At 47.4% G+C, this 17,317-nt stretch overlaps 5 protein-coding genes across 5 annotated transcripts; 2 read left to right on the plus strand and 3 right to left on the minus strand.

Moving 5' to 3' along the window:
* Nucleotides 1–1,277: 1,277 nt before the first annotated feature.
* LACBIDRAFT_335018 (uncharacterized protein) lies at nucleotides 1,278–6,339 on the minus strand (the record flags this gene model as incomplete). Its single annotated transcript, XM_001889876.1, has 13 exons — nucleotides 1,278–1,360; nucleotides 1,468–2,002; nucleotides 2,058–2,509; nucleotides 3,137–3,464; nucleotides 3,528–3,579; nucleotides 3,722–3,839; nucleotides 3,888–4,079; nucleotides 4,281–4,321; nucleotides 4,596–4,741; nucleotides 4,791–5,132; nucleotides 5,188–5,696; nucleotides 5,934–5,952; nucleotides 6,001–6,339. The coding sequence occupies 13 exons, from the start codon at nucleotides 6,337–6,339 to the stop codon at nucleotides 1,278–1,280; spliced, it is 3,156 nt and encodes a 1,051-aa protein (XP_001889911.1).
* Nucleotides 6,340–6,669: 330 nt separating this feature from the next.
* LACBIDRAFT_316530 (uncharacterized protein) lies at nucleotides 6,670–9,163 on the plus strand (the record flags this gene model as incomplete). Its single annotated transcript, XM_001889866.1, has 3 exons — nucleotides 6,670–6,918; nucleotides 6,972–7,255; nucleotides 7,306–9,163. 3 exons carry the CDS (start codon nucleotides 6,670–6,672, stop codon nucleotides 9,161–9,163), a joined length of 2,391 nt encoding a protein of 796 aa, XP_001889901.1.
* Nucleotides 9,164–9,523: 360 nt separating this feature from the next.
* Nucleotides 9,524–11,840, minus strand: LACBIDRAFT_335020 (uncharacterized protein; the record flags this gene model as incomplete). The annotated part of the gene is made up of 3 exons (XM_001889877.1): nucleotides 9,524–10,458; nucleotides 10,511–11,594; nucleotides 11,646–11,840. The coding sequence occupies 3 exons, from the start codon at nucleotides 11,838–11,840 to the stop codon at nucleotides 9,524–9,526; spliced, it is 2,214 nt and encodes a 737-aa protein (XP_001889912.1).
* Nucleotides 11,841–12,072: 232 nt separating this feature from the next.
* Nucleotides 12,073–12,721, plus strand: LACBIDRAFT_316532 (uncharacterized protein; the record flags this gene model as incomplete). Its single annotated transcript, XM_001889867.1, has 4 exons — nucleotides 12,073–12,094; nucleotides 12,152–12,211; nucleotides 12,259–12,317; nucleotides 12,368–12,721. The coding sequence occupies 4 exons, from the start codon at nucleotides 12,073–12,075 to the stop codon at nucleotides 12,719–12,721; spliced, it is 495 nt and encodes a 164-aa protein (XP_001889902.1).
* Nucleotides 12,722–14,647: 1,926 nt separating this feature from the next.
* Nucleotides 14,648–15,862, minus strand: LACBIDRAFT_316533 (uncharacterized protein; the record flags this gene model as incomplete). The annotated part of the gene is made up of 3 exons (XM_001889878.1): nucleotides 14,648–15,326; nucleotides 15,394–15,674; nucleotides 15,731–15,862. 3 exons carry the CDS (start codon nucleotides 15,860–15,862, stop codon nucleotides 14,648–14,650), a joined length of 1,092 nt encoding a protein of 363 aa, XP_001889913.1.
* Between the last annotated feature and the right edge of the window lie 1,455 nt (nucleotides 15,863–17,317).

A 17,317-nucleotide genomic window follows, 5' to 3' on the forward strand; every position in this document is an offset into this window, starting at 1 on the left:
ATTAATTATGAAAAGTACAATGAAAGCATCCAATATTCCTAATGAAATATTCAATGAAAGCGTACACCATTAAATATGAAAGAGGCAATGAATACACCTGACCTAGGGAATGAGATATTTATTGAAACTGCACAACATTAATTATGAAAAGTACAATGAAAGCATCCAATATTCCTAATGAAATATTCAATGAAAGCGCACACCATTAGATATGATAGAGGCATTGAATACACCTAACATAGTGAATGAAATATTTATTGAAATTGCACAGCATTAATTATGAAAAAAGCAATGAAAGCGCCCAAAATTCCTAATGAAATATTCAATGAAAGTGCACACCATTAATTATGAAACATATTCAAATGAAAGTGCACACCATTAATTATGAAAAAGGCAATGAAACACCTAACCCAGTGAATGAAATACCTATTGAAAGCGCACAGGTTTAATTATGAAAAGCACTCTGTGGCCTTGCCTATATCTTATGAAAATAACATAGGTTTTATGAGAAAGAAAACACAGGACACATCTATGAAATGCCTTTCATAAAACTTGTGGACTTATACACACAGCTCTACAGGCAATTGCCTTAGTTTTATCATAAAAGTGGTAGCCACCAGTCGAAATGACGCGGGTTATTTTCGGACCCCGGGTGAATCAGAGATACCCGCAGGTAGCGTAACTCTTACACCACTTTGGGGATCTGCCGGACATGAGGTATATTTCTACATTTTATAGTTATTCCTCGCTTATGGCCTCCCAGTATGATGGTACACCATTGCAAGCATCTTCCACCTTGAAGGACGACTCTGGTGGAGGTATGAGATTTATCAGGGACATTATGGACTTTCAAGCGATAGTGGGGGGTGTTATGAGTGTCCTCCATCCTGCGCAGTATTGTATTATGCGGGCTTCGCTTATCCGGGCTGCCAATCAAGGGAAGAAAGATCCGGATGGAAAGCCCGTTTCCCCCGTCCATGCCATTCAGGACGTCGACGGACTACGTCGAATACTTCGATATTGGGCGAGCGGATTTACGGGACTATCAGTCATAAGTCAGAGGGAATCGCCATTCCATAGAGATGGACAAAGTCCGATGGGAATGTTCGATCTCCTGGCCACCATTGGCCGGACGATTGATCCAAACCTTCGGGCCGAGCTTCCAGGCATTGGGATTAGATTTCAATACAAGCCGGGCACTCTTCTCTCAGTACTGTCCAAGTCCGTTAGGCATGGAGTATCGCCTTCAACCGAGGAACGATACTGCTTGGCATTCTTCATGAGAGAACGGGTACTCCGTCAACTGGGGTATGACCAGCATCCTTGGATGTCGGATGAGTTGTTTCTGGCTTGGTTGGAACTAGACGACCCTGAAAAGATGGAAAGAATCATTCATCTGGAACAAGGGGGTGAATGGAAACCATTGATATAGATATATACATTCCATAATATACTACATGGACAGACCCCGAACAGCTTTTGAAAAATCATCGTCCGTAACCATCATAACGTCCAAATTGTCTTGACATGGATTGGCCGGAATGTCTTGCTCCAAGGCGGGTCCGTGCAACGTATCCGGGTCCCCACCCTCTGAGAGGGAAAATTCTGGGAGACCGCGAATGGGCAGCCTGCCCCTCCTCTGTAGCCTTTGTGGAAGTGCCCGTCTTGGTCGGGCAGATGAAAGCATTGCTTGAGCCATATCCTCCGCCACCTGTGTATTCTCCTTCAGCTTATCCTCTTTCTCATGACGTTCTCGGATGTTATCAAGAACGCGACGTTGATATTCAGTCCGATATTCCGCCTCCATTGCAGTAATATCCACTGAGGCGTCCTGCATTCTTTCGTCCAGCTCCTTGATGTTGTCAGAGAGCCGGTTGATTTCTACATCCAAGGTCGCCGCTCCGCGGGCGATGCCATCCCGGAGAGCTTCCAATTGTTCTATCTCCGCGGAGTTGGATACAGAGATCGGAACCTCCCCTCGGTGTTCATAGATTTGCTCCAGCTAAACGGAAATGTCAACAATAGACAGCCTGGTTTCAGCAAAACGGTCAACTTACAAACTTTGAATGTATGAGAAGTGCATCCTCCTGCACATCACTCCATTTCGGAAATGTATCCACAATGGACGCCATATCCTTTGCGTTCCACCAGTCACTCAAATAGCAGTCCACGATTCGATCAGGGTTGGTGTCCGGGCATTCAAAGTCCATATGAACTGGGCCCCTCGCGGAGATGGATTCTGCAAGATACGTGGGAATGTCGTAGTGATACCCTCGGGCACGATGCGATCCGAGTAAATATGTAATTGCGTCCTGAATTGAGAACATTAATGGGGAAATGAGGGACAAAAACAGGGTCACTTTACCACTTCTTGTTGAAACATTTTCACCCATGCTTCTTCCTGGTCCACTGTTTTTACATCCCTCAAAGCTCTGTTTGCGGCCTGAAACCTTGAGCTCATCATATAAAGAAGTTGTTGCATAGGCACCGTACGCTCTTTGTTGTCCAACTGCTCATCAGTGAACAACATATTTGGAGGACAAGAAATATTTTGCCGATAGATACAATCAATTCTTAGATCAGCCCTGTGGAAATACAGTAGCAAACAACCCGAACGGACATGATACGCTCCCACGTTACGCCCGCGGCCGTAGTCATGCAAGGAGAACCCGTAATCAAATGGCCCCGGATCGTTGGAAGTCAGCGAGCGCCTGGATCTGGAACGCCCGCCACATGCCCGCTTGTCTCCTAGCATAACACTGCTTCCCTGGAGTCGTTTCATATCCAAGGCCATCCCACGTTTCAGCCTGACGCTGGAAGTACAACATCGTCCAGCGCATTTCCCGCGGAACGAGCTTGAATTCCTCCAGCCACCTGTCCCGCCTTGCCTTCGCCCGGATATAATTCACTCGATACACTGGAATTACTGTTAGCCGTAGATCCAAAGACTGGCTAAAGTTCCTACATTCTTCCATGTGAAAGCTTTCGAATGAATCTCCATGAATATTCATGCCCCAGAACCAGGGAATGTTCTGGTTTCTAAAGCCCCGACCATTTGGCTGAGAAATATTGGGAAGCGTATGGGTTTCTTTCTTTTCTATAGGTCGATATTTGTTGAGAATGTCAGCCGACGCACCCAAGCGGGCCAAAGCCCATCGAGCGTGTGCATAGACCCGGAGATGGTGTGCCAAGTTTCTATCCGCAGTATTTACCTTGTCATAGGAACGGGTCTTTCCCTTTTTACTTTCCTGATTGTTAATTTCTTTGCGATAGATGAATGATTTGTGTCCTATTTCCAAACGGATGGCTGCCAGTGTATCATTGGCTTGTGCAATCCGGAGAAGAATCTCCCGCTGACGGGCAATCGCCATTTGCTCCGGAAGGTCAGGAAAAGACGAGGGGAGTATGACCTCCATGCTTTCAGCCATTTGCCTGTCAGATGAAGGGGGATTGGCCAGCAGCATCTCCAAATCATCGTCATGTTCATATCCGTCTTCCACGGGTGGTATGTCCATGGTCTGACTCACGAAGTCTACTCCGGGAAACAGTTCGTATGCTTCTCGCTCGAATGCATCAATTCTTCAGAGAAACATCTGACGTCACTTCGCCAGGTCGAGCTTGTCCTCGGGTGTTGGCTTCCTGCTCATCATCCGGATAAACCGACTTAACGCCAATCTACTAATATAAACTTAAAGTCCCTGATGAGGGACAATTAACTTACTGAGCTTCCTGTATCTTGATCCCAGTGCTAACCCACAATGTTACTCCCATGGAAGCGTTCACTGGGGATTCCTGTCCCATGAGCGCTGCTTGAACGTCCTTCTGCGTAGGCACTGATGCTGGCCTTTAATACAAGACAGATTAGGTTGTAACATAGGAAGACAAACCCTTCGGAGCTTCTGCTTCATACACATCCATTGCTGAGGCATCAGCCACCCGGCATCTCTGTGCTTCCTCAGCAAGTCCATCCCAATCTTTAAGTTGTTCGGGGCTCGCAGTGTCCGAAAGTTTCAATAACTCCGCTTCCGCGGCCGCGAGTCCGGATTGAATCTTCTTCCAGCGGTGGCATAGCGAAGAAACTAACACCAATCAGCATCGCTTTTGGAAGACATATTTAAGGCGGACCCATGTTCACGAGTTTCTTCCAGTTGCTATCTCCCATGTGGGAGTCCAAGACCTCGGTCCGATGGGCGAGAGTCATTGTTCGGGAGATTCGACCAATGTGATTAAGGGTCGACCAATGTGATTAAGGGTTGACCAAAGGGTCTCCAGAATTTCACCATCAGCCTGACCCGCCCCCTCAATAAAAGTAGGTGAAAACCTAGCCAGACAAATCAATTGATGCCCGTGGACGTGGAAAAGGCCTATCCCGGGAATGATGATTAGGCCTGGGTGAACTTCGAGAAACGGGCTGTCCTCCACCCGTTTGAAAAAATTCTTATGGTACTGGCAGTTCACATCATAGACCACAATGCACTTCTTTATTTCCTCCATGTTGGTGTTCTTCATTGCCTCACAAAGTGCGTAATCCATGTTCATCTGTCTAGCAAACTTTCTCAATGACATAAAAGACGGTGGAGGACAGGATTACCTACCTTTCGCCTTTTTGAAAGTCAACAACACCACCAGGGCAGTAGCAGCCATGTCTCAGACACGCAGCAGCTCCCAGACCCGTGGAATCGCAACCTTTGTGAATACGGGCCTTGTCATTGACAGCATGATGCTCATTACAAGTTGGTGCCTAGAACGGCCGGGTCGAAAGGATCCGGAATAAATGGCTAATTGCTCACCTCCTTGACTTCTTTCGCGACCCTCAAATGCTGTCCGTATCTTTGCTTTTCCACCATGTATCCCTCCCCATTCTTTAACCAAACATCCGTTTCCGGCCGTCGCTGCAATTTATGATTACAGGTAAAGTTACCATCCAGAACAAAGCCCCGAGAATACGCCCATTGCTCAGCATCCTCTTTCCAGTTCTCTGGAAGATTAACCCCCAGCTGTGGACATGCTGCACAGAAAAGTGCTAACTCTCCTGTTCCGGGAGGACGATGTTGATGTCCGAATCCAAACCACTTGTATTCTTTTAAACTTCTCCATTGACGACTTGCCCGAATAAGCTCTCGATATCGGTCCTGCCATTTCCTTTTGAGTCCATAGTCCAAAAATCTCATTGTGGCTCCTACATACCTTAACCTGCCTTGGAAATGCTTTGGAAGTCATTCTCCGGAGTTTGGAATAGTAATGGGTCGCAGACGTTTTGCATTCCAAGTTTTCCAGGAGATAGTCATCAAGGACACTGAAAGTAAAAGCTGTCTGCGGTTGAGCGGAGGTAGAGGGAAAGAATCCCATCCGTAACAATTGAATATCCAATGCGGGTGCACCCGCACAATGGCAGAATGACGTAGGTAGCTGATGAATTCCGTTTGTATGAACAAATGTAAGCACCCGACGTCCATTCAGATAAGATACAGGTGGATCGGGGATCTCATTGTCATCCTGGAGACTTTCCCCGGCATCCGTGAGATCCTCGATATCGATGTCAATGTCAATGTCATCCGGGTCCATATCCGCGGAATCCAATGGACATCCACCCTGATCCAGATAAATATCTGGGTCTAACCCCTCATTATCCGAAGAATCCCATTTCATCCCCGGACAAGGCGAGCCGTTGTGTCCCAAGTGTACGACAGTACCCACTTTCCATAACCAAGATGATGAGAAATATGAACCAGTCCAGCTTTTCACCCTGTGAAACGGATGTCAACGATGTGAGATTCTGCAGCAATCTGTGCATTCGGATGTATTTCCCGGACAATCCTGGCATTTCCACGTTCCCTCCCTTACCCCGCACGTAGCACAGATATTAGAGGGTGCCGGAGCCTCTCGTTCAAGTAATTCATCAAGATACAACCGGCGACGATTTCCCCACTCACGTAAATAATCGTTGGATGACTGTCAATTGTAAAAAATCTGTTGATATGACTAAGTCAAGGTACCTACCTTGGATCCATTTATCTCCTGATTGTTCACGTTCATGAACATAATTTCTTCATTTGTTCCCATTGAGCAGTCATCCCGGTCAACTTGGGGTAAAGAAACAGAGTTTTTTTGGGGGGATTGAGATGGGGTGGAAATGCATTGAGAGGACGTTGGGTCTGTTGGAAAAACTGTCTTCACTTTGACATTTCCACGGGGACCTTGAGTATAACGGGTGTGTTTCAGAGAGCCTATGACCTTTGTTCTCCGGGTACTCATCTCTAATCCGTGGTGTTGTTGTGGAACTTTGAAGGAGACGTTTTGCCTCGTGGTGAACGTCATGTTCATCATGTTGAACCTCATGTTTATCAATCAATGGATAAGTCTTCCTTTGCTGCATTTCTCCCAAGTAGATTAAATAGGGTCAGGTGAAGGCTCTGATTTTGTCACCACTGATAGCATGCCCGGCAACCGTAGTATAATGCGGACTAGCAGAAAAGAGTGAGCATTCTATTTTTAGCTCGCCAATCTCTGGTGGGCTTGCCAAAAAAGGCAGAAAACTTGTCAAATATGGTAATCAGGCCTTTGTTTGTTTAGCATCCCGAAGTCTAACATTTCTCTGCCGAATTCAGCGAAGAAAAAAAAAACAATTCAAGAATACATTTACAACTCCATCTCACGAGCTTCTAAAGAATGAACAACAACTCGCTAGATGTCCCTGTGCCCTCCGGGGACGAAATACCTCCCCCGAAAACGGTGGAACACGTCGCACCCCCAGCCCATATCTGGGAAGACTGGCAGACGGAGATCCTAGAAAAATATCTTCCGGAATATAGGTCAAAGAAGTCTGCTGGAGCCCGGGTTGCAATTATGGGAAAGGTGCTACAAAAATTCAAGGCCAGGAAGGAATCTGCAGAAGGAGATACAGCTAACCTCCGAAAGGTAAGCATAGACCGAAACGGATGGCCCGTTTGACTGCTAATTGAATACCACAGGCCGTCCAGCAATGGTTCGGAGTCAAGTCCAGAATTCGAAAGCCTAAAGAAATAAAAATCCGGAGCATGAACTGGAACTTCCGGACCGTCGCATCGGTGCAGAAGAAGATGGAAATTAAGGAGGCACAACGGACGCTATCTGGAAATGGGGATATTAAGTTTGGTAGCTTCCAAGCCGGGCTGAATTTGGTTTTGAGCAATCTGACAGAGGATGAGATTGAAGAGTTAAAAGAGACGGCGAAAAAGTGGAATTTACAAGGGCCTCCGGAAGAGGAGAAACAGAGGTCTGCCTTTGTCTGTACCCTTCTCACCCGGCTCATGCTTTTACAAACAGGCTGGCTGTGAAATCCGCAATGAAGTTCTGCCGGACCTTTGCTGAAAAAGCCTGGAAGCAGCTTGGGGGGAGGGTCTACATTTTCTGGGGTTGCCGCGATGAAGACGGGACACTATCCGCTTCCAAATTCGACTTTAATGCTGAACTCGGGATGGGCAGGAGCTATCGAGATGTTATTGACGACGGTTCTGTTTCTGACCTCTCCTGGGGAAAATATCTTCAGCAATGCTATGATAGAAATGCCAAGGCCGCGGAGAATGATATTTTTGTCGGGGGACATCGTAACTCACCAATGGATTTGGACACCCGGGAGAATGGTGAGCCAATACTCCCAGAGCCAGAGTCATGGCCTTCGGATGTCATGGGGGAGGTTATGATCCGATGGTTGAAAAAGCTATTAAGATCATTTGTAGGAATGCATTATTGTGAGTCAGACTACCTGCCATCCTGTCCTACAACGGCCCATATCTTTTTAGCATTGGCCACTGATGGAAGAACCTCTCGGGTCCCGTGGGCCGATATTGTGAAAGATCAGGCAACGTTCATAGATGAAGAATACCTTCCGGATTACCAGATGCTTGATGCGGAACCGTCGCACCTCGCCATTCAGAAGGTGAAGACGCTGTTAAACTTTTGGATTCAACGACAGCGTGCCGGGCAGACTGTGTTTCGCTTTCGGCTTGTCATCCAGGGTACTGAACGTGTCCCGGCAAAGGCTCCAGACGTCCGGACGAATACGCAAAAGCCGACCCGTAGATCCAGAGCAAAGGAGAACTTGAAACGACAAGTCCGTAGATCGAATGAAGGGGAACTCAGAAGTGATGAGGAAGTTGATGATCCATTGAAACAAAAGGTCAAGGGACAAAAGGGCAAGGGTAAAGTCAACAGAAAGGGAAAAAAAGGAAAGAAGTCCGCGGAGATGGTCGACGATTCCGGAGAAGAATTCGATCTTCTGGCGATGGATGACTTGGTCTTTTCTGATGATGACCTCCCTCTTCCGAATAGCTTAGACCGTACAGCCGGACGTGGCATGGGATCTGGTGGGATGGGCATGAAAGGCCCGCGGGTGGGTGGAACCACTACTACGAAGGGCCCGCGGGTGGCTGGAACCGCTGTGGTAGGTACAACCGATGGAGCACACTCCACAACCACGGCCTATACCCTACCAGCGCCCGCCATTGGCCCAACCATCGTCCAGACCCTCCCTGCACCCCACAGTTTAGCCACCGCTGACAAGGCTTTGTGGAACAGGTTTGCGGCTCATCTTCCCCTCGACTGCGTCGATTGGACCGAGGAGCAAGCTATTGCACAATTCCGCGTGTTTCAACGTTGGTTCAGTGCTGAGACCAATGGTGTACTGGCTGGGGCTGCATTATACACCCCCCCCTCAGTGGCAATGAACAGGGACGTCGCAGACCCGTCACCACCCGCGGGTGGGAACGATTCTCCGAAGACAATTGAGCCCGTCTTTGCCAAGGTCGCAGAGAAAATGCCTGACCTCATGCTGGTTGAAAGAACGACTGCATGCGGTTCCACCAATCCGGGAGAAAGGACACCTGAAGGGGCTACCCCCACGCTGGCAGACAAGGAGACTCTGGCGTTGAATCATTCACTCCCGAATAATTCAATGATCCAAAATGCACGCGTTGAAGAGGTTCCAAAACGTGTATTGGAACCATCGGACAATCCAGAGGGTCAGGACATCCAGATGAAAGATGACCCACCCACAAAGAGGGCCCGGACCGCTGTGAAACCAACCCCTGCCAAGCCAACCAGGAGCAGCACCCGTACCAATGCCCCTGGTCCGTCCATCCCCTTGACTAGATCGAAGGCAAAGCGCGGGGGTAAACGCAAATAGTCCGGCCCAACGTCGGACCTTTTACTTACTGGAACTTGACTTTCATTTGTCTAAATACATTGGAGCTTTAGCAGTCCGTTAGTACTTGACAATATAATCTGAATGGAATCTTTGCAATAACTATGTAGACAGCTGGAGAAGCTGGATCGTTTCCCCACGGCCGCGGACCGTTTTGTTTTGGCCGCCTGGACCTTTTCAGGAACGTTAATCACCCTCGGTGATTAACGTTTAATTCCCTCCAGCATCTGGAGGGAATGCATTGTAACCATCTGCTCAAGAAAAATTGTATTTGAAAACCTAGCTGCGATAACTATGTGTATGTCCAAAAAAAATTATAGGAGGGCCGTAGACACCGTACAACTAATCCAACGTCTTGGCCCGGTCAACTGGAGAGCGGTCAACTGCATTGAAAATGTAACGTCCGTCATCGATGGAGGGGACTAGGCCGTGCAGAGCGTCGTTGGAAGGAGTCGATGGCCGTGGATGGACGTCGCCCAGGGAGATGGTAGTCAGGTCTGTAGCACCCACGGACCCGTGGACTTCGCTCAAACCCCCTTTCACGTCCTTAGCCCTCTGCACCTCCTTCCGAACCGCGTCGTCGTCGACTACCCTGTCCCATCCCACCGCCCGTTCAACTCTCATCCGCTTGTCCAAACCATCATCCGGGTGCCTCAAGAACTCATTGGTCATCACATTGAGGCAGAGCCCCTCTAGCTTCCCCAATCTTTCCTCAATGAACTCCTTTCCACGGCGTACGTTTCGAATGTCTTCTTCGATCCCAGCGACCCTCCCACCCAGGATATCCAGTTCGTCCGGTAACCTCGAGATTCCATCCGCGTTGTTTAGTCGAAGGTTGTCGTTCACCCCCTGGATAAAGTTCTGAATCCGGGTTTTCAGGCCCTCGGACAAGGACCTCATCTGCTGCTGGGTTACCATTCCTTCAACCTTTTCACGGAGTTCGTCCAGCACCTGTGAAGAGACGGGATCCTCACTCGGGGCGCGTGCGGCGAACGATTCCATCAAGACCTTTTGACTCTCCTCAAGGTCCTCCAACATCGACCTCTGCATCTCGAGTTCCTTCTTCAACTCTTCCATCTCCTGGTCCTTCTGCCGGATCGCGATGGCGGACATGGCCTCGACTCGGGCGGACGTCTCGCGGACCTTATTGGACATTTTGCCCAGATCAACGCCTTGCTGGCGGACGGATGTCGAGATGCTGTCGAGACGACGGGTGAATGGATCCTGGAGGTCGATGGGCGTATGGGAGTCTTCCCTAAGCTCCGCAAATGTAGCCCCTGGGGGACGTTAAGTCACTCTGTATTTCCATAGAGAAATAGAAGGACTTACTGGCTGTTTCACCGTCGTGGCCTGGTCGTACACTCCCATCCCTTACCCTCCCCTTTGTGACGCTAACCTCAGGTTCGGACGTCTGGCGACTTGAGGCCCGCGTCACCCGAATAGCCACCTTTGGTTCCTTTGCAGACTCTGGGACGATTACCTCTGCTACGGACTTCTCAGGGATTTGGTTCGGTCCCGTGTAGCGCGAATTCGCATATACCGTTGTCTTCTCTGGATGAATGAGACCGCGGGCATCGTCCTTGGCGGGGGGTGGTCGAGAGCCCCCACTCTGGGTGACAGCCTCAGTCTTCGCGGGTGGTTTGGTGGCACGAGGACGAGGGCGCGCATCTTTGGCCTCGATTTCTTTGCCCGCTGGCCTCGCACTTTGCTTCGGCGGAGCAGTGACGAGGACGATGGGGGGAGTCAGTTCACAGGGTTTTTTCGACGTCATCTTCTTGGGCATCGGATTGGAGGTAAGTCGATTGGCAGACGCACCGGGGGTGTTGACAAAGCTACAGCCGATCTTCCTTGAACGGCACTTGACGCACACGTTGCCTTTGAGACCTATTGCGACAACGCAATCCAAGTTGGCGATCTCGCACTGCTTGCAAGGAGTGCGATGGCGGGGGGTGGGTTCAGTGGCCGTAACTCCCATTGTCCCAAAGTCATAATCGGGGTCGTCCATCTCGACATCCTTGTTCTCTCCCTGCACCTTCGCCTTCTTCCTCTGCTCCTTCGGCCCTGGTACTTCCACAACCTCAGCCTCCATGTCTCCATCATCCCCTGCATCCGCCTTACGCTTGTGCCCTCTACTCCGCTTTTTCGCAACTTCCTCCACAACCTCCTTCTGTTTGCTTTTCTCTCCGGCCGCTGGCCCATCCGCGTTCACTCCCCAGCCGCCTAATAGATCACTGAAGTCATCCTCCTCAACTTCCTCCTCTTGCTCCTGCTCGGGCGATGGCTCCTCGAGAACTTCCCAATTAAAATCCCCCTGCTCCGTTACAAGGACCTCGTTGGTAATCCGCTCCATCTCGGGCGTTACTGAAAAGTCAGGATCGTGTTGCAGGACTTGCGCGCAACGTAGGTACCAACCCTACATTTTTCTCTGAGTTGCATGTAATGTTAGATAGTGAAATACACTCACCACAACCTTTCGTAGGGAATCCTCCCGAGCTGCCCTTGTCCGCTCGTTCGCACCTTCATACGATTCCCTGTACCAAGTGCGGGCCAATTCGATGAGTGAGGGAATCTGCGGGTAAATCTCGTTGATTTTTTCACGGGTGGGAAGCTTCTTGGTGAGATCGGAGGGGATGTTGAAGATGGAGAGTGGGGTGGACATAATGACCGTCGACGCTAACGTGGTGGATGGATAACAGAGTGGATGGGTGATGGGAAAGAATAGAGAGGTGGTGGGGGTGGAAATATTCTATGTCAACATTTCCATTTTCGGACATCAATGAATTTCGGCCGAATCTGGAGGATCACATCTCGATTACTCCATTGTCCACCATCCAAATTGTCTTGAACAAAGTACTCCATTGTCCACCCTCCGAATCGTCTTCAGCAATAAAATGTCGTCTACGTCCCCTCTTGGTGCGCACTGTTCAACCCTTTTGTTTATTGACTAGTCAACTGACTGGAGAACAAAAGTCCGTTTGGCTGGGAATGCTTCCGCGGACATGATGTCCCGGACGTTCGCCGCAACAAAGGGTAGGTGTTCACGTATGACTGTTGATTTCGTTGACCAATCTACCTAGGCATCAATTCCATGTTGGAAAACTACGAGCGACTGGAGCGGGCGAGAAATGATACGGATGTACGTATCTCATTTCGTCCTTTTACAACTTTCTAAAAGCCATCCTGAAGGTCGCTATTGCAAACTCCGAAAGCAATAAAACTTCCGCGACGCTCAGGGATTCTGATGGTCCTACGCGGGTACCTCTATCCTCGCCCTCCTCGAATCTCCGTCGGACCTTTTTTGATGAGGTCGCACTGGATTTGCCAGCAGTGACTCACCCTCTGGAATACGCCAGAATGGCGTATAAGGTATTGTATAGGGAATACGAGGAAGCGGTGAGGGCTCGGGACTTTTTGCTGCAGGTCCGCTCTCATGCGGAGGTAGTGTTTGAAAGTCCGGTTAGGTTAGGTTATTGGGTGCCCAGGGGCTCTAACCGAGACCGAGACCGGTTAGGGTTCGTTCCCAGACCCAAAATAACCTAACTGGACCGAAGATAACCGATGAAAACCAGTTAGTTGCAGTTACTAACCGGTTAGGACCGAAAAAATAGAAAATCGATTAAAACGGCGTATATTTCTCATATTCCTTGCGGTAAACATTATTGCCATGCATCGTAGCTTTAAAACAAGCCCAAGAACGCTAAATTCGGTGAAGAATTGACAATTTTATAATAATATTCTTGAAAGCCTACTATTTTAGCCAATAATTTAGAGATTTGACCATAACTCTGTCAGATTTTTAGCGTTTCTCATGCTTTTAGATGCGTTTTGAAGGGGTATAATAGGGTCGGTTGTAACCGGTCATAACCGGTTTTTTAACGGTTAGTTAACCGCAAAATAACCGGTTATTTCATTTCCAAAATTGACTAACCACTAACCGCGGTCCGGTTTTTTTGCGGTTAGGTCCGGTCTGGTCTCGGTTATTTTCCAGTTAATTAACCTAACTTCCAAGCACTATGCGGAGGACCAACTTGAACAGTTGGACATGATGATCAGCCTCAAGAAAAACGCCGTTCAACTTCAATCCAAGGGTGTGAGTTCAGGAGCTGTACTTAAGGTGTCGGATGGAATGGATGGTGGGCCTTAGTTTTTTACATACATTTATGAATACTTGTGCCCGCGGCTTCTACGAAGTATCTGGAGATCCATCACATTTATGAATACTTGCGCCCGCGGCTTCTACAAAGTATCCAGAGACCCATCACATTTTTCAATACTTGTGGCCGTGTCTTTTCGTTAATTAATACTTGCACCCGTTCCTTCTAGAAAGTATTCGGAGATGTATAATGTTGATTGAGACTTCCCCCCGCGTCTTCTACAATGTATTCGGAGATCACAAAAGCTTGGATCTGTTGGATGGAAGGGATGCGGGTCGGTAGTTTGTGACTTACATTTATGAATACTCGCACCCGCATCTTCTACAAAGTATTGGGAGATGGATCACGTTGTGCCATAGTTGCGTCCCCGCTTTCCGTTGATTAATACTTGCGGCCGTGTCTTCTACAAGGTCTCCGTAATAGCTTTCCGGAGGAATGTATCTGGATCTTTCAACAAGTGCACTGGGCAAATGGGCCCAACTTTTGGCTATCAGTAGATTATACTTTGGGTACCTATGGTACCATTGATTATAGCAATAATCATGTCCTTTTGAGCACATGTGGCCCAACCTTTTACCATTGATTATGGCAATGATGAGGTCTGATGAATACCCGTTGGGCCACACATGAATACCATATGTTAGGTACATCCATGGGTCCCAGGTATGGATCCATGGCGTCCATGTGTATTGGGCCCATTGGGGTAGACCTATGACTTATTGGGACAATTGTCAATTTCTATTGTTATGGTACTATAGTGACATCTATGTATACTTGTGTCCACAATGCTTACCTTGGTCCTTGGAATCTTGCAGAAGACCTGCGGGGTTTCTGGGGTTCCTTTGTTTTCTTCTTTTCCTTCATCACTTTCTTCTCCTTTCCTTTCAGGTCATCTGGCAATGGGTATTTCTCTCTGAGCTTGTGCATGAGCTCCATGTTCTTGGCAATGTTGGCCTCTCAAGTGCATTCATATTCACTTTTTGCTCTCTGATTTAGTGTTGCTGCAGCTCCACCTCAAAGTCAGCTGAAGCCAGGAGCTGAGCTGAGTTTAGCCAAAGCCCAGCCAGAACTGCCGAGTGATGACTCCCACAGCTCAGCTAATTCCAGCTCCAGCTAAGAAGCTGGCTGGAGCTGGCTAAGCCAGTCATAAATAGTGATTCTCTAAGTTCATTCGTTCAGTCATCTCAAGACTCATGGGTCTTGCATTAAGGTCAATAGTATATGCCTTGCCATCAAGATATGCATAAATTACACAAGAAAAGTCTCTCTAAGGTATTTAAAATTTATCTAAGGTATTTTATCACTGGGTGTCTCAGGTCACTACCAGTAGATTGGTGGCAATTTTGACATCAACCTTTCTCAAAAGTGTTGTTGATTTCAAAATCGAGCAGCCGCAGACCTCTTCACCAAACTCCTCAATCCTAAACTGTAACCCCCTATGTGGGCTGTCAAACACAGTAATGACTTGGCCTTTGCACTCCGGCCGTTCAGGCATTAAGTATGGAAATGGCACTTCAACCACTTTGTAACTGAGTTGAACCTTGACTGCATCTCTGACCACTCCCTTGAACTCCCCGCACTTATCTTCGTGCTGGCCGTTATGGAAATTAGGGTTGGTATTGATGAGATGAAGGCTCAGTCTCATGTTGGCGAAGCAGCCATCTTTGAGCCAATACAGAGAAGAGGCTGCCACAATTGCATCAGTATCTATTGACTTTGAATCATCATCAGAAACATAATTACCATCATCACCACGGTGGGGGGTTTGTGAGCTTGGGTTCCAAGCTGGGGTCATCAGGATATCTTCCAAGTTAGGAAGTGGAGTAGATGGCCCTGCAATGGCCAGAGTCTGCAGAAGGAAAGCAGCAGGATATGTGACTGAGGGTTGCGGATCCGGCAAGGGGTAACCAGCGAACAAAAAGCCTGCCAGAGTACCAGGCAGAGGCACTGGTTCAAGTGGGTAAGTAAAATTGGTGAGAAGCTCTCGAGGCCTGAAGCCTTTCATCAGCACTGGAAGCTGATTAGCATCAATTTCAAAAAATAAGATAAGGGGCTTGCATGATGTGTAGAGAATTGATGTCAAAAACTTGTGGGCTTTGGAGGTGTGCCTCGAGCTCAACCAAGACCCTTTTTTCACCAACTGTGCTTTTTATTCTGCCTCGGTAACCTCTAAAATCCCCTTTGGTGACCATTACTTGTTTTCCTACAAGATGACTATTGGAGTCCCCCTTCATGACACACTTTTGCACATCTGTGAAGGGAGCTTTTAAATCCAAGGACTCTGTTCCGAAGACAAAGGGGGAGATGAAGAACTGGACAATCCCTGGAGATACCTCTATCTAAAGGATGACAGAATGTTAGAAGAAGTATAATATAATAAAAAGCAGATGCACACATAGTCATCATCTCCATTCACTACCCAACCTGTAACACCTTCATGGTCTCCCAAAAGAATGTGGACTTTGTCCCCTACTTTGAGATCTTTTCGAAGGGATGAAAAGGGTATGGTAGTTGTTACATTCTCCATTGTTAAAGAGACAATGGCTTTGTTTTCCGTTATATCCTCAGTCATTCCAAAAAGCCCCCTTGAATCTCTGTGAGTGATTTTCACCCCATTGCCTATCCAAAGGATCCTGGCTGACATTCTTGCCATTGTGTGCTGTCGGATGTTGAGAGGAATGTCCGAGCAGGTGCTAAAAAGTTCCAATTCCCTCAATGTTGGTACTACATCTTCTGCGGTGTACCAATCCATGTCAACTTCTGAGAAATATGCATATCTGTCAGCATTGTACAATACTGTTGGGATCGGGTATGTGGAAAGTCTTCGAGAGCATCACATTGGGTATGCCATTACAGACTTGTCAAATCATCTCCTCCAAACCACCTTCAAAAAACACTCCCAGTGTATTCTGCTTCCATGACAATTTCCTGGTATTTCTATTACATTAGAGTCATCTAGAATTCATTTACTAGCACACACCACTTCAGTCACCCAGTGCCAACTGACTATTAGTCATGCAAACTCCACATAAGTTACATGACTAAATGTCATAGACCATATCTATATTCTAGATATATATGGGTCCTAGAAAGCCCTGAAATCTAAAATATATTCTTGAGACATGGACCCTGAAATGTCACACAAAAATTATAATGTCTGTGTCACACCCCCAAAATATATTTTGCAAGTGAAATGCAGTAAGGATATATTTTTGGTGAGTGGACCCTGAAATGTCACTGTCACACCTTAGAAATATATTTTTGCCCTGGTTTGGCCTTAGGATATATTTTGTGAAGCAGATGTGGTAAGGATATATTTTTCTGGTCTGTAGGGGTGTCAGGGGTCCTAGTTTCAGCAAAAAACTTGTGATTTTTTTGATGTCTGTGGTATATATTCTGGAAGATTGTGCAATGATTTCCACTATGTCTGGCTTGTGCTTCCAGTATGTAGGTAGCAATAAGGGCATCAATAGCATCTGTGATCTACTTGAGTTGCTTGAGTATCATCCACTTCCAATCACACTATGAATGCAGTCCAGTTACAGATTCATTCATTCTCCTCTAACAATTTTGGGCCTCAATGACATGTGTGATTCACCTTGAAGCTATTCAGTCCAAGATTCCTGAGTTGCTTAAGTATTATCCACTTTGACACTATGGATACAGTTCACACTATGGAATTTTTTAGCTGCTTAGAAATCCCCTCCACTTCCACCTCTGAGATCTCCAGTTGCACCTTATCTGCATACCCCACCCACATCTGTATTACCATCCTTCACAGACAAGAGTTCACCAAGTTCTTTGTTGTTTCTCCCCTTCTCTTCCTTTCTTCCTCTCCTCCTCTTCTTCTCTCCTGTTATGGTATTACTTCTTATACCCACCATTATACCTTTCTTTCCCTCTCATTCCCTCTCATCTCACCTACCTAAGTCTCTATGACATTTCTCAAGTACTTACAAGTTATTTTCACATTTACAATTAA

Source organism: Laccaria bicolor, genomic scaffold, assembly GCF_000143565.1.
Source record: "Laccaria bicolor S238N-H82 LACBIscaffold_74 genomic scaffold, whole genome shotgun sequence".
Lineage (NCBI taxonomy): Eukaryota > Fungi > Basidiomycota > Agaricomycetes > Agaricales > Hydnangiaceae > Laccaria > Laccaria bicolor.